The following is a 20,726-nucleotide window of genomic DNA, read 5'->3' as shown; positions in this document are numbered from 1 at the left end:
GGGCACTCCTGGTGCACTGTACTAGGGTCTGACAGGTAAACCAAACCAGCCAATCATGGAATCACTAATCCACACATCAATTTACAATAGGGAGAGCATATGCACTTTAGCACTGATCAGCAGTGGTAAAGTTCCCAGAGTCATAAAACCAACAAAAATAGGTCCGAGAAAATATAGGAGGAAGGCAAAAAGTTCAGGGATGAACCTGCAAAAAGGGCCAAGTCAAACAGCCACCATATTGGAACACTATACTCTTGCCACTAATGACCTTTTTTCACTCTACTCTTTGCCCATGAAAGACCAAAGGACATTGGAACATTTAAATAATTAAGACTCGTATCTCATTGAAGTGTTGGTGGATCTCTTTTCCACAATAAGGCCCAATATATAAAAGAAATAGAACTGTTGTGTATATGGAAATGGTACTATGTCACACAGTACACTTACAGATTGAACACCGGTAGTGATTTTCATCTCACTTCATGCACATTGTCCAAATTGATGATTCATTGGCATTATGTAAGTGCTCTATATGCCCCTTTGGGAACTCTTTTCAAAACTATTTATGATAAGAGAATGCAATTTGATGGAAATTAATATAATCTGCCTTCCCTGAACATTCAGTTTTAGGCAGTTGTTTTCAAGTAATATATAAGAACAGCTAAGGAGGTGCTTTATTTGTATTTAGATATCCCCATGGTCCCAATGATAAGGACTCACTTGCATCCTATTAATATTTACAGAAATAGCAGGGACACTTTGCACTGTCTGCATTGAGACCATGAATTCTGTGGTGAGAAGTTACGCTGGTGACCCGTTGTGAGGTCTGTTGAGCTTCAGCTTGTTGTGTGTAGGCCCCATCGGATTATTCCCTCTTACCCCATTGCCAGGGATCGATCAACCTCTATAATTATTACAACTACCCCTACGAAAATACTACAGCAACTTTTTGTATAGCATATCATAATAGTTTACAGATGCTCTGTAATTCTACCTGATGAAATTTGACCTTTGACCTGCAGCTAAACAAGGTGTTAACAACTGGTGTTAACTCGTTGATCCTTCTGATGCTAGTAGAAGCAGTGGTGCTTGGGTAGTGCCAGTGGTATTTATTTGCTCTGGGGATTACAAAACCATGTATTGCATTTCCACAAAATGACTGTGAGAAGGTGGATTAGTATTTGGAGTGAGCTACTCGCCTCAAGGAATAACTTATCAGGGTGAACCTCAGTCACTAAATTAACCTGAGCTCAACTCCTGGTAGCTATGCCACAAAACGGACAGGCTTAACTTGGAGTAATGTGTAAAGCATTTCTGTACTTCCAAAACAGTGATAAAGTAAAAAAAAAAAACAACAATGAAAATCCTCAACAAATTACAAAAATCGAAATTGTAATAAATCGACAATGATTCATCCACTAAAGGGAACTGGACAGATTTATTTTTGTACGTTTTAAATAAAAATAGCACCAAAAAGCACTAAGCTCCAGAGATGGTTTATGAAAGCGATAGAGCGGGACCCAGGTGTGAATTCATGCCGACTGTGATATAGCAAGGTATGAATAGGCAGGCCTTACCGCTGTCCCTTCCAAGTTAATAAGGTTACTGGGTCCACACCCAACTGTCCTTCCTGGGCTGCTAGGGATCAAACAGCCCACACCCAGTCAATCTTTTCATCCTGCCATAGCCATTGTTCTGCTCTGAGAGGCAGGTTCACACCTCATGAAGGTCAACCACTTGCTGGGTAGCTGCTGGCAGGCTAATGCATATTAGCCCCCAAGAGAAGGGAAATGTAACTTTCTAAAAGTTTCTAAATATTTCTCAAACTCCTAGCTTCACCAATGAATTGGACTTTGCTTAAATATGAAAAATTGTTTTTAAATGACTGTTTTAGCAGTTTCCTCACAAAAGTTGCTTTTTAAAGTTTATATTCTGTACATTGACATTTTCTAGGGTCCAGTGACATCCTTACCCCTAAAAACTCTACAAACATGCCAACTTTCATTTCACACATGTTACACTTATAAATATTGGACACCTTGTGGGTTGCAAGGTGTATTTAGGGGTGACCTATTAATATTTAAAAACTGTTTCTCTCTCATCAAAATGTTATTTAGACAGGTTTGACAGCAGGTTTTTAGGCTGATGCCATCAGTCTCCACATTGTAGCCCTGAATCTGTTTTCCAGGCCAAAACTGTGGATGGCACCATAGGCGGTACGGCCTACAGGTTGCCTTTAACTTCCCGGATGTGGGTGCATATTTACATCATATAGTAGAGATGTATAGGCAATTTAATTATTTCAATCGGTGTTATTCCAATTTAACCATATTTAAAGAGGGATCACAGGGACTCTTGTTTAGCAGGGATAAAGTGCAGAGAATTCTCAATCCCAAAAACAGATAGGGCAAAAAGTGGGGGATATCACTCGAGAGACGGCAATTTCCTGTAATGACATGTTATTATAGGATTGTGATGTGTACTTAGTATCTGCTGATGTAAACACCCTTTCTTGTGTTTTTCTTGTTCAGTTGGGATGCGGTACAGCAAAAATCTTGGCTTCAAACCTTGACTTTTAGGGGTTTATACTACTTGTTAGAGACTCTTCATTGTCCTAAAGCGATTTTAAAGATCTCTGTCTGAAGGGCATTTGACTTCTTCACTTAGCATTCTATATTAGGCTTACAGCTTTCATTGAACATATGCATTTGTCAGGCACTTAATGTTCACCCGCCAGTGAGGCACCATTAAAAACAAACGGAACAAAGTAAAAGCTTTTCCCTGAATCAAAATATTCAGTCTGCTGCTTTGCTATTCAGTTAGTGCTGCCGATTTTTCAAATTAATAAGGACCATGAGGCCAGTTTTGTGTGTCTCAGAAGTGCATACATTCTTTCTGATGAGATTAAAATTTGATGTGAAAACGTACAGATAATGGGCTCCAATATTAGACTAGACCAGTTTATATGATGAAATTGTGACTTTAACTTAACCTTGTATTGAATTCACAAATACCTGCTACACTCAATCTAGGACTGAGGCTCAAGGTGTTTCCAACTTCTTTTGCAGTCCCCACATGCCAGGTCAGTGCTTTCTCTTAGTGCTCAAAACGAATGCATTTATAGAAAAAGCTAGACGCGTGGATTTTGGCAGCATGCTCTGCTATTATTCTGTAGAAAATCAATGCCCGTTTTATCATGGCTGTCTTAGTCTGCAAATTTTGATCAACTCTGGGAACGTCTTGATAGATTGATTGAGGATTACTGCTAATCCCTTGCACCCACCCTCAATGTTTCGGCTTTTAAATAGACCTCCTGAGGGTTAAAGGGCTAGCTGTGAGGCTGCGTTGCGTTCAGACCAGTGTTGCATGGTTTATTTTGACAATGGCTTTTAATTGAAAAAATAAAACAGTGTTTATTTCACTGAATTCTATCTACTGAACTATTGTGGGATTGCATACTGAGACAAAATACCCTTGGTATTTAAATATAATTTCATAGCGTAGGAATCTAAGATTGAGTGAGCACCCGAGCCTTATATTTGCCAATATGATATAAGAGCAAATATGCTCAAACCCTAATGCTCTTGAAAATCAATAAATACTCACTGCTTGATGGTAGGTCTTGTGTGATAAGTGGTTGTCTTAGTGTTCGTAAGAGTTTATGAATGGTTTTTGGGGTGAGGCTCATTTTACCATTGAGGTTTGGGTATTTCATGACCTTTTTATTGGAATTCCGTTCATATCTGAAAGTTGTGTCTGCGCTTTTTGAAGAGGGACTTCTTCTAAGGTCACATTTCCTATGTCATTCTGTATCGCTGGTTTGCTTGAGCACTGTCAAATGGAGGTGCATGTGGCCTGGTTTCGTGCTCGAGATATCGGTAAGTATTTGTGCTTCCTAATAAATCTGTCTTTGAAGATTTAATAGTAGATTAAATCTTAAAATCTTGATGGATAATTTACAGTTGCACTCCTCCAACGCGTCCCGATTCCTGAATTTAATCTCCACGGTAGTAAAATAAGAAATGACCATCCCTGGTTCAAAGTGGACAATTAAAGCTGATTTGAGAGGACATTGCCTGGAACGTTCGTGCATGATGCAGATTTCAGTGTTACTGATCTGAAATGGGTGAAAAGTCCGTTTTTGAAATATACAGTCAGTACAGGCACCTAATTTGTTTTAGTTCAACGAAACACCCCTGAATTTTCTATTTGGTGTCCCTTAGTAATTGTATTTTAAGGGTAAAATATAGAATTTTCATGTAGACTTTCTGATGTGTGCCTTGCGTACTCCAGTTCTTCTGTCGTTCCTTTTCCCTCCGCTTAGTAACCAGGTGGCTAAATATCAGATAGGACTCCTTCAGCTACTTTCGGCTTTTTACTCAGCAGCAACGTGCATAATGCATTTTGTAAGTCCAGATTTACAATGTGAAACATGTAAGTCCCAGAGTGCACCATTCCACGGACTAAAAAGCCACTCATGAAATAGGGCCTCTTGGCAGCTCTGTCATTGCTTCCCCCCCCCCTGCTTTAGTTCTCGTGTTTAACTCTGTGCAGAATGGAGTCTGATAACCTCTTACTCCTTAGCAGTTCATTGGGTATTTGACATTCAGCTTTTGTAACGCATTGTTGCATACAGCGGTCTACTCGCTGGTCTTAATTGACGTTCTCAGTAAGGTCATCGGTGATAAACGGGTTAAAAATCTCCCGTAGATGGTTAACCTTGTCTGCAACTGTCACGTCTTTGGAAAGGGTCCATTTAATCCTAATCCGAAATAAAAGAAAGGGAGCAGCCATGCAAGAACATAGACTCCGCAAGAATTCGGAGCATGAGTAAGCACAGCCTTTCCGGGAAAGAAGATTGTATTTATTAACAAACCTGCTTCCTTGGCAGAAATCCAGGCTGGCTACAACACCAAAACATTTGTGTTGATCGCGTCGGATGCATTAATTAAGCTATTATGATGTGCATAGAAAACAATATTTGGCTATGAAGCGTACATTTTCGGGGTGTCCCGTAAGATTTCTAAGCCAACAGAAAACGATGGGAGTTTACAAATGTAATGTTGCGAAAACCCGGCAAAAAGCAGTCTTGGTTCTACGTTTTGAAATAGACTATGCAAGTATGAAATGTACAGACTGTTGATGGAGCAGAGTGCTGTAGAGGATGAGTTCATGTGCATTTCCTCTACTCTAATGATGCTATTTCACCAACAGTTACATAGGACCATGTCATGCAAGAAGTGGAACGTTTATTTCAGATCACAAAGGCACAACAGTTTGCAAATAAGAAATGGACCACTAGTGTCCTTGTTATTGGGGATTAGTGCGGTTTTTTATTTCCATAAATATTAGGGGATATTAAAACGTGCTGTCAACAAGGTGAGGTATTTTTGAAGGTGTATTCCAGTATTCAAGTACTATGCAGCCACAAAACCCCGACAGTGGGTACCTGCGTCTCCTTAATTGGAGCACTAAGAAAGATCCTCCCACGACTTCCCAATTCGGCTAGAATAGAAATAGTGAGGAGCGTCATCATGAGCAGGCTGGACCATTGTAACTCCCTGTACCTTGGAGCTCCGAACTCCTTGATAGGGAAGTTGCAAAAGGATCCAAACCATAGCAGCCAAACTGGCGTTAAATCGACAATGCAGGTCTTCTACATCTTTGGCACTGAGAGACTTACATTGGCTGCCTATGCAGCAAAGAATACAATTTAAGTCTCTCTGCATTGTTTTTAAAGCTGTTCATGAATTGGGCCCTAAATCATTACAGAGAAAATTCTCGTGGTACTTGCCCGCGAGAAATCTCCGTTCCTCCTCAGCCTATCTAGTAAATACCACAAAATTAAAAAGATCTGGAACAGGAGGGAGAGCCTTCAGTACGTGGCCTCCCGGTTATTGAACAACCTCCCGATGGATATCAGACAGTCTGAGAATCTCACGCATTTCAGGCAAAAATGAAAACTTGGCTGTTCCTGAGAGAGGAGTAACGTGCAGTTCTATCTTGTCCTCCCCTGCCTAGTATCTATCCTTGCATGAGTAGTATGTAGTTAACATCAAGGTAACTCTCTCAGCACCAGGATACACGTAGGGTGACAGAGCGCTATACAAGAACATACTACATTACATTACAGTGTAACTTCAACTGGAACCCCCTTCCCAGCTGAATTCAAAAATTCTTTAGCTGTACAAACATTCTCTTCTTAAAGACACAAGGATACAGCACATCTATCTTCTCTTAAAAAATATTTTAAAAGGTGTAAAAAGAAATATCCAAACAACATAATAATATTAAACTTTACATTGAACCAGTAACTCAGCAAGTCATGAGACCTAGGGCCAGATGTACAAAGCATTTTTCTGATTGCAAACCTTTCCGACCAGAAATATGTTTTCTCAGATGTGCAAAATGTGATTCTGTAACTTGTTACCGAATCGCAATTTGCATTTGCTATTCGGTATTTGGATGGGGCGTGTTTTGGGTGTCCCTTCCAAATACCGAATCTGAATGGTATGTATCAATGTTTTGCAAATGGATTTCGGTCGCAAAACATGAATACTTTACCAACTTCTTGAAGGAGGGGTTAAGCCAAAATGGGAATGTGCTCCAATGCGACCCCTACATCTACCGTTTTCCTTTAAGAAAAAAGAAGGCTGCATTTATGTTTTTTTAAAATGACTTATTTAAAGGCAGGTACAGACCTGGTGGTCTGCAGACCTCAGGAGCCCACCATTCTTAAAACATTTGGACTTCGGGAGCCCACCATTCTTGGAACTTTCACTCCCCTTCTATTACTTTTCTCTTTGTAACAATCTCTGAGGCACTAACTCACCACACAATTCAAGAAAGTTCAGCTCTTTCCTTACGAAATAAACCACATTTCACATGTTCCACTTTTCTCCCATTTTCCAAAATCACAGAAATTCAAGGAAATGTAGCTCCACAAGGTGAGCTATTTTTTTGAAGGTTTATTCCAGTATTCAAGTATGATTCAGCTTGAAAGACCCCGACTGAAACCCTTATTCCCAATTGAATCCAAACATTCTTCATCTGTACCAACGTTCTATTTTTAAAGACCTAAGAATGCAACGCTTATGTCTGATCCTAATGCACAAAGCTTATACAATTGAGGCAGTCGAATAATTGCATATTGTTGGAGGCACATTTTGTTACTGCCAGTGTCCCTATATTGTCCTAAATAGCCATACACAAGAGAGTAACTTTGAATGTGACAAACTCTACATGGACTCAAAAACATCTGTCTACACCCAGAAACTATGCACTGCTCGTAATTTCATGCTAGGAACAAGACCTTTTCTTGTCTTCTGAGGATTTCCATGACCACTTCTGCTGGACCTTTTTAAAAATATTTTGTCACTATATCCATTTCTTTGAGGAAGATGTCCTGGCTTAGTGTCAAGGTATGTTTTGTGTGTTCTGTTTTTACATTGTGTTTAGAACAACACCGTGCTTTGGCTAAAAATGAGGTTGACGTGGGCTACACAAAGTAGGTAATTACCTTGTTTCCAGACCAGAGGTTTTACCTTTGTGCATCATATTAGGTGCGGTGATTAAGAGTAGTAAGGTTGCATACATTCATTGCAGGCTTGCAATGGGTATGCTTGGATGAATACGGTAAGAAAGATTGGATGTCCTCTTTCACTTCTATTCAAGGCATTGTGTCGAGAGAGTTTCTGAATGACTAATGGTTTACTGTGCTCTTCAACAAACATGGACTTGTGGCTAACACTGACACTGAGTTTAAAAAAATGGAACTTTATATGCTACTCTAGACGGAGACGAGACAAAAAAAACCAATTCTTCTCTGTCAAGTGCAAATTTCATGGGGGCAACAGGGCTTATTTATACTACACGCACGAAAATGGTGAAGCGAACTAAGGGGTGCCTGAGGGGAATGATAGGTTAACTTTACTTAAAATTATTATTATTATTTTTTTAAAAGCCTAGGTAATTTCAACAAGGTAAAATGTGTGATTCTCCTGCTCTTTTATTTATTTCTTTTTTTTAAGCTGAATTCTGAGCATTTTTACTTTCTTTTTTCACCAGTGTTGACTGTTATTTTCTGCAAATGTTGAAAACTAAACTAAAAAGTACTTAAATCTGCCTGAAAGATTACTTTAATCCCTTGCACTCATATCACTGGTCCTAGGATGCTTGATTCCGGTCCAGGGAAGACATGGCTTGGCAGTTCGGGCTGGACTGTTCCCATGAGGCACAGGGTCAAGACTGATTTGCATATGGCCATGTCTGAACTGGGGTGGCGTGGTGAGCAAAATAACGATGGATTAAACCCAGATCTGTGACTGGGGGTGAATGTTTTGCCTATGTGCAACATTCCGTCCATCATCTTGTGTGTTTTACTCATATCACTGAGCCAGCCATTGCTTCTGGCACTGATCCACCCAAGACTGACCACCATCCAAGTGCTAGTCACAGCCATAGAGACGAGCCCCAAAGGCCTGTAAAATGTTGGCCCCCAGGTATAATCATAGTTGCTTGTCAATCTTTCCTTCCCATGTCAAAAACAATCCCTAAAGTGCCATTTCCTCTCTCAACATTGAGAGTATGTTAATTAAAAGTACAGTGAACAGCCCTTGCCCACATTTCCTTAGAGGGGACTAAGGGACTGAGCCAATTCTTGCAAGTTTCCATTCTAGCAAGAAGCAACAGATAAAGGAGGAGGGACTGCTGTGCTATGTCTAACGAATAGCTGGTTGCAATGTCTGTTCCAAATAAGACCAGTATCGCAATAGCAGCTCTGAAAATCTTGTCAAGGACTTTGCTCACATCTTCCCAGAACTTCATAAGTGAAAGACAGGAAAAGAACATATGTTCATAGTTTGCCCTGGGATGGCCACATCTTATACATCTTGGGACTTGATTTTTTGTGAATCTCGCAATCTTTTGGGGAGACCAGGAAATCCTATTAAAGTGGTTCCTTTTTAGGTCTCGCCTACGCAGCGCGCATGCTCTGCATAGGAAAAGACCTTTTGAAATCGATTTCAGTTTTGCTCCCAAAAACGTGCACGCATTGCATTGCTTTGAGTGGCAATGCGTGCACGTTTGGTGATTCCCTTGCGGGAGCGAGCTTTCAGACCATCTGTTAGTAATTGACTTGCAAACAGATAGTTCCTGCAAGGGAAACGGGTGCAGGCCCCCCCCTCCCTTTTTTATTTAAAAAATAATAATAATAATTTTAAACCGTCCGCGCGAGGCGCGCACACTTGTTGCCTGTGGGAACCAGCAGAGGAATGTGGAGAAAGCAAGAGCAGACCGTGTTGGCGAGGTTCCTCTAAACATCCGTTCGTTTGTGGTCCTGCCGTGCTGAATGAATGCCTACAGCAGCGCATGCGCTGTTGCTCGACTTTTGTAAGTGGGATTTAAAAGTGCTTCCCACCGGCATTTGTTGGCCTAATGCTTGCGTTCACGCTCGCATGAACGTGCAATTACTTTCACTTTGGGCGCTGCTGCACGTGCAACACTCGCGTGTTTGCGCACGCCCGCCCACGCCTCTCTCTCCCGCTGCAGGCCCCATCTTTGCATTCCCCACGACGAATGCTTGTTCAAAATGTGCAATTGGCTGGCATGACATCATACCTGTATATTTGTTTGCTTTAATTTAGGGGCACCACTACCATGAAGTAAGTATATTCTAGCAATGAAAAGGCCAAAAGTATATATACCTTTTATTACAAGATACAGAGACTGGGGAGATGTGTACAATGGTTGCATAATTACCTCTTTGGAGTCTGGAGACAGTTGCACAGCATGAGAACGCAGGAAGCATCCCTTGTCTTTATATATCATATAGATGCAGGTGCAAAGAGAACAGTGAGATGTTTTATGCTCTTGCTCAGAGTGACGTGGTGTCATGACTCTAAAGACTTAGGGGTCTCAACTGATCCATATTCTCTTAATATTGGCAATCAATGCGGTTTTACACCAGCGCATTTGCATTTTTAGTGTGTTATGCAATCACTAGCTTTGCCTCTAGCCTCCAAGCTGTCTCTTCTCTCCGCACGGCAGACAGCTTTTCGTGCCTGGAAATTTAAAGGAAAAAGAATCGACCTAAAGCTTAAAATAGAAACTAAGAGAACTCCAGATTACCTTGCAACATTTTGTGGGTATTTTTGTATCATTCCTTGTCGGCGTTTCTTATTGAGGCAGTCACCCATAGAGCCACACACACACACACACACACACACACTCACTCACTCACTCACTCACTCACTCACTCACTCACTCACTCACTCACTCACTCACTCACTCACTCACTCACTCACTCACTCACTCACTCACTCACTCACTCACTCACTCACTCACTCACTCACTCACTCACTCACTCACTCACTCACTCACTCACTCACTCACTCACTCACTCACTCACTCACTCACTCACTCACTCACTCACTCACTCACTCACTCACTCACTCATCCATACAGGCAGTCACTCACTCACTCACTCACATATCCATACAGGCAGTCACTCACTCACTCACTCACTCACATATCCATACAGGCAGTCACTCACTCACTCACTCACTCACATATCCATACAGGCAGTCACTCACTCACTCACTCACTCACATATCCATACAGGCAGTCACTCACTCACTCACTCACTCACTCACATATCCATACAGGCACTCACTCACTCACTCACTCACTCACTCACATATCCATACAGGCAGTCACTCACTCACTCACTCACTCACTCACTCACATATCCATACAGGCAGTCACTCACTCACTCACTCACTCACTCACATATCCATACAGGCAGTCACTCACTCACTCACTCACTCACTCACTCACATATCCATACAGGCAGTCACTCACTCACTCACTCACATATCCATACAGGCAGTCACTCACTCACTCACTCACTCACTCACATATCCATACAGGCAGTCACTCACTCACTCACTCACTCACTCACATATCCATACAGGCAGTCACTCACTCACTCACTCACTCACATATCCATACAGGCAGTCACTCACTCACTCACTCACTCACTCACATATCCATACAGGCAGTCACTCACCCACTCACATATCCATACAGGCAGTCACTCACCCACTCACATATCCATACAGGCAGTCACTCACTCACTCACTCACTCACTCACTCACATATCCATACAGGCAGTCACTCACCCACTCACATATCCATACAGGCAGTCACTCACTCACTCACTCACTCACTCACTCACTCACATATCCATACAGGCAGTCACTCACTCACTCACTCACTCACATATCCATACAGGCAGTCACTCACTCACTCACTCACTCACTCACATATCCATACAGGCAGTCACTCACTCACTCACTCACTCACATATCCATACAGGCAGTCACTCACTCACTCACTCACTCACATATCCATACAGGCAGTCACTCACTCACTCACTCACATATCCATACAGGCAGTCACTCACTCACTCACTCACATATCCATACAGGCAGTCACTCACCCACACCCACTCACATATCCATACAGGCAGTCACTCACCCACACCCACTCACATATCCATACAGGCAGTCACTCACCCACACCCACTCACATATCCATACAGGCAGTCACTCACCCACACCCACTCACATATCCATACAGGCAGTCACTCACCCACACCCACTCACATATCCATACAGGCAGTCACTCACCCACTCACCCATGCACACCGACACTCAGACACCCATAGAGGTACTCGGACAACCAATCATTCGTCCATACAGAAACTCCTGTACCCACTCGCGCAACCATAGAGCCACTTGGACACCAACTGACAGACTGATACAGACATTCACACAGCCAGTCACTCACCAATACATTCACTGATACACCTATTCACTCACTTATACAGACAGTCATGTACCCAGTGAATCATCCAAACAGGCACTCATACACCCACTGATTCACCAATAAACTTTGGTGTATGTATGTGTGTATATATATATGTGTGTATATATATATATATATTTTTTTTTTAACACTCAAACGTTTTTAAAACGCTGACAGCCAATGAATGATGTAATCAGTGATGTCACTGATCATGTCATGGGTGGTGTAATATGTAAGGTCATAAGCAGTGCATTGTGGGGGTGCAAGTTATAGTTGGCTCAGTAACTATAACAACTGAATTTCACTGGTTTTGAACGGTATAAAGTCTCTGTAACCTTTGTTTTTTTTCAGTGAATATATATATTTATCTTTGCTGCAAAACAAACCGATTCGTCTGGATGTATCGATGGTATTGAATTTATGTCTCGCTGTTCATCAATAGTTTGAGAAGTAGTGAAGTTGATGCCTGAGTTTGCAGAAATAAGTCTTAGTTTGCATTTCAATGGACGCTTCATTGACAAATCCACTCTTACTGAAGATCTGCAACAACCATTTGCAGATTAGAAATCATTCCCATTTGGGATGTTACCACCCCACAACCCTTATTAGATAGCATGTTGTTTTGTATTCATAATCGTAAATGATGAATATTGTTTTTTCAGATATATTTGTCTTAATGTGTTGACAGTATAATATTGTAATAGGGGCTGGTACTTTAATAGGCACCTGGCTGTATTTAAAATCTGACCTAGTAGCAGTAGTGTAATATGAGATGATCATCTCTTGTGTGTGAATAAAATCGAACACTTTTTTGAAACCATTTGTTTTTAGTTTTCAACATATACAAAGATAGGCATATCAGCATACCGTTATTGCAGGTGACATAGCCCAGATGACAGTGCATTGTCCAAAACCAATGCATGCATTGTAAGCAAGACCATCTTGCGATCCCTTCTCCCCCAATGCCTTTCCCCCGTGGAGGAGATTACATCAAAGTGTATGGGAAGGCGTTTTGAGCATGGCAGAGGCATCGTACTTTCATGGCATACGGGGCCACAAAACATCTGCTCCAGGACAGCTTCTCCAAAGTCATTAATGGGTAACAAGTTTAGGGCTCACAATCTAGGTGGGCATGAGAGGGTCAGTAGACTTCTGGGGGAAGGTAAGATGACATTTGGCACCATATAGCCCCAAAGTCCTTATATAGTTTAGTCAATGCTCTGGTTAGCCTCTTCTTTTCCATTATATTCCCTAGCATTTGGTGGAAATGGGTGAATCATGTTTCTTTTCCCTGTGTGCAGCTAAGGTGGATTTTGTGGCCTGCAAGCTGTTCTACATGAGGGAGTGTTCTAGTCTGGCACTCTAGGAGAGGGGGTGACGACCCAGCAGCACAAATGTAATATCAGATGGTGGAGGGTTTCCTAGCATAGTCTCCATGATTGACAAGCTCTCTGCCCAAAATGGCTTTATACGGGGACAGTTACACCATATGTCTTTGGCATCCTCCAAGAGGTTGCAGCTCGATCAATAGAAAGTCCCCCTTGCAGGTAAAATTTAATGTAGTTGGATAAAGGTACAACTCAAATACTACCTTATAGTGTGCCTAGATTCCCAGATGCTAGTGGATTTGTGTGTTATAGGAGCAGCCCGTAGCATAAGATTGTGCAGAGTCGAACCCTCTAGCTTTTTTTTTCTCCTTTTTGTTACAATTTTCTTAGTCTGAGTCAGGTTGTGGGTAGCCACCGCTTTTACTGTGTGGTTCATCATCCACCGCTTCAATTTGGTGCATAGAAAGCCCTCTCCATCATCTATTTTATGGAGTCATGTACAAGATTTGAAAGACAAGATCTTTCCTTTGCAGATGAAGCGTGAAGGCAGAGTTGTAATGGATGGTGGTGTTAGAATGAAGAAATCTAGGTGGGTCCGATGCATTTTGTCTGCGTATCCGAGACTAGGAGTTTAGTATTTATAGTAGAAGCTAAGATTTGGGGTCTGTCCTGTTTGTTTCCATTTCAGGACTCAGAGTTTCATAGGTACCACTGTGCGATCAATGTGCAGCTTCAGTTTGTTGGTCGCCCACAGTGACCAACCTGAAAAAATTCCCAGCTTTGCCACTCCATATTTCTGGGGGGGCCAAGAGATGTAGATGTTGATTCCTTCGATCCTGGTACAGTACCTTGAAACTCTTCAACAATTAGGTTCACTATTGTTAATCCTGAAAATGAACACAAATAGTATTGTGAAAAGCATGTATTCAAACAAAAGTTTTTTTCAAGGATGGACTAATGTTATATTTTGCTCAAGCTTATTGGTACATATTTTGTTATATGGAATCTAACCGATTGCCAAAGTAGGCAAGTTTTTTAGTGTAGGTCACCCACCCAAAAAATCTGGGAGTATGGAAGTTATGTACTATGATGATCCTTGGTAGTCTGTTTTAGGAGAGGTAGTAATTTGCTTTGCCACCTGTAATTTTATTTTGCATACGTTTGTCATTTTATGACTTAAACAGTTATGCCCAACCTAGTAGGCCCGAGTTGGCTGTGATGACAAGCTGTTTATAAAGGTTATAGGCCTGAAGGGTTATTAAAAAAGGTTACAGTAAAGACAGTATGCCTGATATATTTAGAATTAATCATTTTTATTGTGTGGTAGAAAGATCACAAGTACACAGCTTATCTGCCTTCATCAGGGTGCCGGCAGAGCAAAAGGTGAAGGGTATTACGCGGCAGTCAGGTCTACTTCCCGGAAGACGTCCTCGTGATGAATTCAAACCTCAGAGAAATCTGAAGGCACCCAGCGAAGATACCACTTATATACAAAATACGAAACGAAGAAAGAAACGCTCTGGAGTATAATACCAGTAAGAAACCACTTTATAAGCAGACTCCACACCCGCTGTATTAGAAGCAGTGTGATGCGCACAGTAGAAAATTTGTTCCCATTCCTTGTATGTTAAGGGCCTCCCCAGCTCAGTCTCCCACCTGATCTGCGCCTTTGTGCGTTGTTTCTTAGGGTGTGCAGTGATCATAGCGTAGAGTTCTGATATGAGCTTACAATCGTCTTTTTACACACCAGCCATTTTTCAAAGGGTGTCAAGGGGCGGGACATGAGAGTGAAGTTCTCAGACCGTGTAACCCAATGTGCGAGCTGTGAGTACTGGAAGGAGTTCGATTTTGGTAGATCATAATCCTTGCATAATTGAGGAAAAGGAATCAAGCTGTCTAGATCAAAAAGGGAGCCCACCCTCTTGCAACCCTCCTCCCTCCAGCGGTGGAAGATTGGAGACCCACAACCTGGTTGAAAGTCGGGGGTTGTCCACAGTAGGGGACACAGGAGAGGGAAACGTGGTCCACCCCTTCTGACTCGCTAGCCAATCCCACACCTTTAAGGTCGGGGAGGTGACCGGAGAGGAGTATAGACCCCATGCTCTGTGGCTGCGTGGAAGCCACAGCTCTCGCCAAATATTTAGTCCGGCCACTGTTTGGTCCGTAAAATTCCAGTGCTTACGGGACAGGGGCCTATTCCATTCGGTGATGTAACGGAGACAAGCTGCTTGGTAGTAAGCACCCACTAGCGGAAAGCCAAGCCCTCCCTGAGCTTTCGGAGAGGTAACAAGCGCCAGCGCGAGCCGCGGCTTCTTGTTATCCCACAAAAATGTGTTAAGGATCCCTTGCAATTTCCTAAGGACGCCTGGGGGAGGACTCCCAGAGAGCATTTGGAAGATGTACAGGATGCGCGGGAGCACCGTCCTCTTCACAGCTGCTAATCTCCCGTACCATGCCAACTTGAGACGCGACCAGGCGGCCAATGCCTTGACCGTGTGCTCCATCAATAGTGCATAATTGAGGATGGCCGTCTTAGCGATGGACGAGGTCAGCCGAATGCCCAGATATGTGATATCCGTGTGCACCCACGGAAAGGCAAAGTCTTTCTGGAGGTCCTGAACCTCAGAACCGGGGATAGAGATATTAAGAATTTGCGACTTCACAAATTGACTTTGAACCCCACGACATCCCCAAAGGCAGTAAGCTCCCTAGACAGGTACCGGAGTGTTGACCGAGGTTGTGTAAGCGAGAGTATGACATCATCCGCATACATACTAATCTTATGTGTGTCAGCTCCGAACTTGATACCTACAATGTCAGGGTTCGACCGAATTTGTTGGGCGAAAGGCGCCATATAGAACGCAAATAAAAGTGGGGACAGGGGACAACCCTGCCGCGTGCCCCGGGCAATGGGGAAGGTGGTCGACTTGCAACCATTAACCCGCACCGCCGCCTGGGGAGAGGCGTACAAGCAACGGACCCATCGGATGAAGTTATCGCCGAACGCGCGGCGAGTTGCGAATAAGTACTCCCAATCGACGCCGTCAAAGGCCTTCTCCGCATCAATCGAGAGGAAGAAGGCCGGAGTGTGTGAGCGGTGCACTAAATCTATGAGGTGAAGGAGCCGTTTAGTGTTGTCTCCTCCTTGCTGTGTCGGAATAAAGCCAGACTGGTCCGTGTCTATAAGACCATCCATAAGAGGACTAAGACCTGAGGCCAAAACGCTCGCGAACAGCTTCGCGTCAATATTAAGAAGCGAGATTGGCCGGTACGACACACAATCTGTAGGGTCCTTCCCATGCTTAATAATTACAGAAATTGCTTCCTTTGACATTGAAGGCGTCACTTCCGCAGAGTCGAGGAAGGAGTTAAAAAGCCTTGTTAAAAGGGGAGCCAGCTCCACACCAAATGTTTTGTAGAACAGTGCTGGAAAGCCGTCTGGTCCTGGCGACTTAGCAACTTTTAACCTTTACCCGCGCTATTGCCGATATGACCTTTTCGACGCGAATATCTGAGTCTTAAGTTGTCGGCCGATGATTTGAGCAAGGGAGTAATACCACAAGAATTCAAATATTCCCCTGGGTCGTGCAAGTGGACGTCTCCCCTCGCGTAAAGGCGTTGATAAAACTGACGAAAGGTGTCTACAATAAGGTCAGTGGTCTGTTCCACCGCATTCAGGTCTCGGACAGAATGGATCACAGACATCTGCGCTTGCGCTCGGAGTCTATGTGCAAGCATCCTCCCACTCTCAACACCACTGAGATAAAATTTGTGTCGCAATCGTAGGAGAGCATACTCTGCTCTGTCTAGGTCCAAATGCTTCAGCATGCGTCGCCGCGTTTCCAACGCCCTCCAAACTCTCGGCGCCCCGGTCTGCTTGTGAACTGCCTCTAGTTCTCCTACCTCCCTCTCCAACTCCACGCGCTTTTCTTTACGAAGCCGCGCAAAGGAAGCTGCAACCGCAATAAATTCACCCCGCACCACCAGCTTCAATGCCTCCCACACCGCAGCGAGAGGAATGCTCACCTGGTCATTCTCCAAGAGGTAGTGTACTATAGTATTTCGGATTCGATTGGTGACCTCCTCCGAGTGAAGAAGGGAGTCACGGAGGCGCCAGCCCGACGGTTTCGAGCACTCGCCGCGAGCAGTACTGAAATGAGTGCATGATCCGAAAGAGAGCGGGGAGTAATAACCGCAGTGTGCAAGTTAGAAAGGAGAAAGCGGGAAGCTAAAAAATTATCCATACGCTCATATGTTTTGTGTGCTGCTGAAAAGTAAGTATAGTCGCGCTCAGTAGGGTGCTGAATACGCCACACATCCCCCAATCCACAGTCAGCTAAACATTTTTTCCCTCCCAGCGATAGTGCCCCTGCCTGATTAGATCCCTGTGCCGATCGGTCCATCACCACATTTAAGTCTCCCCACAACCAAAAGCGCCGCATCAGGAGAGGCAAGAATTTCAGAGAGAGCCAGGCGCAAGAAGGGCTCTTGTCGCTCATTTGGGGCATATATGGACCCTATCGTCATTTGTATATCCCCCATTGTACCCGGATTGCTAAGAACCTGCCCCTGATATACGCTACCATGGAAACTACCTTGCAGCGCGCTCGTGCACTACAGAGGATCGCCACCTCATTCTTCTTGGTCGCACCTGAGGACCACAACTGCAGTGGAAAACGCCTATCCCTCATCCGCTTAGTATCTTTAGCCAAAATATGGGTTTCTTGAAGTAAACAAACATCACCTTCAGCATTTTCTAAAAGGGAGAGTGTTGCGGCCCGCTTGACAGGATTATTCAACAACCTGACATTCAAGCTCACAATTTTTAAGTCCTTACCCATCGCCACTTAGAGGGGTAGAAAGAGCATTCTGATCGCCCAAGCCCAATAGAGTCACAAGCAGTGTAGAACATCCCCCCCACCCACGAGCCTAGGTGACAACCAACTCTGCCCAAGAACTGATGCGGAGCCCCAAAATAACCCCAAAAAATCCCAAGTCTCAAGCATCAAAGAACAGCAAAACAAAGAAGAAAAAACAAATACCATAGATGTGACAAAAGTTCGTCTCGTCGGCCAAATGTTCAAGGGGATGTAGCGCACTCCCAGTCCGATCCATGTATTACAAAGCATGTACTCTGTGTGACGGGGAGCGGTGGTACTACTCACCCTCCGACTGTCCCCCTCCCTCCAGCACCAACAAGGAACCCAATCCAATGCCAAACATCCTAAAGATCAAGGAACAGCAGTGTTGTCCGTCACCTGGGACACCAACGAGAGGGCCGCTTCTCTCTCAAGCCTGCTAGCAGACGTATCCGGCTTAGAGCCGAGTGACGATCTTCCAACTCGCTGCCATTCGGAGGAGTGCCGTCGCTGACGAGGGAGAGGTTTATCATTCTGAGCTGCAGCAGAGGGCTGTTCCAGACCCAAGATAATATATGCGTCATCCAAAGAGCCGAGCTGCAGGAGTTTGCCCTGATGCTTGAAGATAAGGCGAAACGGATGGCCCCAACAGTAAGGGACGCCCTGCTCACAGAGATGGTTGGTGATGGGCTTGAATTCCCTGCGTTTTGCCAATGTGGAGGCTGCTAAATCCTGGTAGAGGACGGGTCGATGACCCCAGAACATCCCAGAGGAGTAGATTCAGGCCGCCCACGGCTCCCCAAAATGGCGACTACCTCGAGGTTCTCTGCTCCGACCGCACGCCGGCGGTCGCTTCGCTCCACTTCACCCCTCTTCTGTTAGCACCGTAGGAGGGGTCAGGCTCCCGTCCCCACCACCAGGCAAGTGGGATCGCAGCAGCGCCGAGGCTCCGCAGCAGGTCCGCCGGGCCGCAGCAAAGCCGGGGCCGGGCAGCCCGAACAAGGTAGGAACGCCACCTAAACGCCAGCAAAGGAGCTCGCCGCCGATGTCAGGACAGCAGGACACCCCGCTACACCAGACGGTAAGTTTGGATGGGCATCGGGAAGGGTGATATGTCAAAGCTTATGGCTGGTGGCACCGTAGGGATAGGTAAACATGTCCTATCTCGCCGCCATCTTATGGTAAAATTAATAGACAATTCAGGGTAAATTGTTATTACTCTGTATTATAGCCTAGAGATGAGTATTTAGTTATATAGAATCTCATAGATTACGGTAGTTGATAAGGGCTTTGGTGTTCGTTACCCCCTCCGACAAACCGTGTGTATAGACTAATTGTACTGCATATTCCTGTTAGGCTCTCTTAGGAGAGATGGTGTTCAGCTTTGTCAACTGTAATATTGTATACATTTGTAATTTTATGACTGTATTCCAGATGGCTGCATTGTGGAAAAGCTTAAGCTCAATATAGTACGCCTGATAACCGCTATAGGCCTTATTGGTTCACTAGGAAAAGAATTTCAGATGCTATAGGTTTGACCTGTTAATTATTAAAAATCATGACTAATGCAGTAGGCCTGATATATTTGCCAATAGGAGGCCTTTAGAGGGAGGGGGGAAGAAAGGGGGGGGAGAGGGGTTGTTTTCACTGAAAAAGCCACAGGTTTCAGGGACGTTCTAGTTAGTTGGACATTTCACACGTACAAAACCAGAGCAATGCAGTGCTGATGACGTCACATATTACATCACTCATGACATGGTCAGTGACATCTTAAATGACATCACTCATGACATCATCCACTTAATATCTGATGCACCTCATCACACCCTAATATAACCTTTCATACACCTACTTTAAAATACAGACTACCATTCTCGAAACCATAGACACACCAATACCAGTTAGTACATACCCACTGACTGATTCATAGGTCTACACACACATCCACTCACCCATACAGTCACTCATCAATACAGCCACTGATATATGCACTCATACACCTATAAAAATACTCACACACCGCCACTCACCCATACTGTCACTCATACACCTGTAGTCAGTCACCCAAAGAATCAATCACACTGTGATTTACTCATTATACAGTTATATAAACACACACCACCTCACTTATTCATACAGATACTAATGCATACTTACTCTCTTCTACAAGTACACACTCATCCATACAGCCACTCTCACAATCACTCACTCTCACATAACCAAAAATACAAGAACAGTACTTTATTCTTGGATTTTTGAGGATTCATATGTTTTGTGACTTTTATGTGGCATTGACACTAGTATGTTCCTTGCCTGTTTTATAATGTAATTGTAGATTTTGAAAGACAGCATTGAAGCTGGAAATCATTAGTTGCTAAGCTTGGATTTATGACCGTACATCTAATTATTGCTGTGCTTTTAGTCCCGTAGTGTAGACAAGCAGCATGCTGTGATAAACTATGACACTGAAAAGGATGAGCACTGGGTGAAGGATCTCGGGAGCTTAAATGGGGTAAGTAGTGAAATGTTCATTGAATGGTTCATTGTGGTCACAGAGTGTAATATTAGAAGTTTCTTTACTTTTTTTTGTTTGCTACTATCTTAAGTGAAATGTAAAAGCTAGATTATTTACAAAGAGTAATATTAATTTCTTTCAGGCTAGAGTAGTACT

General features: G+C 43.6%; 1 protein-coding gene across 3 annotated transcripts in view; it reads left to right on the top strand.

The window, feature by feature from the left end:
* The window catches only part of CEP170B (centrosomal protein 170B), a 318,645-nt gene that overhangs the window by 115,079 nt on the left and 182,840 nt on the right, over window positions 1-20,726 (top strand). For all 3 annotated transcript variants that reach the window (XM_085626239.1, XM_085626237.1, XM_085626238.1), the window contains exon 3: window positions 20,478-20,567. In XM_085626239.1, the coding sequence (XP_085482365.1) occupies window positions 20,478-20,567 (90 nt within the window). The remainder of the gene's footprint in view (window positions 1-20,477; window positions 20,568-20,726) is intronic.

The sequence above is a fragment of the Triturus cristatus genome, chromosome 9 (assembly GCF_964204655.1).
Source record: "Triturus cristatus chromosome 9, aTriCri1.1, whole genome shotgun sequence".
Lineage (NCBI taxonomy): Eukaryota > Metazoa > Chordata > Amphibia > Caudata > Salamandridae > Triturus > Triturus cristatus.
The sequence above is the reverse complement of the archived record's forward strand: the minus strand, read 5'-3'. Positions and strand labels throughout refer to the sequence as shown.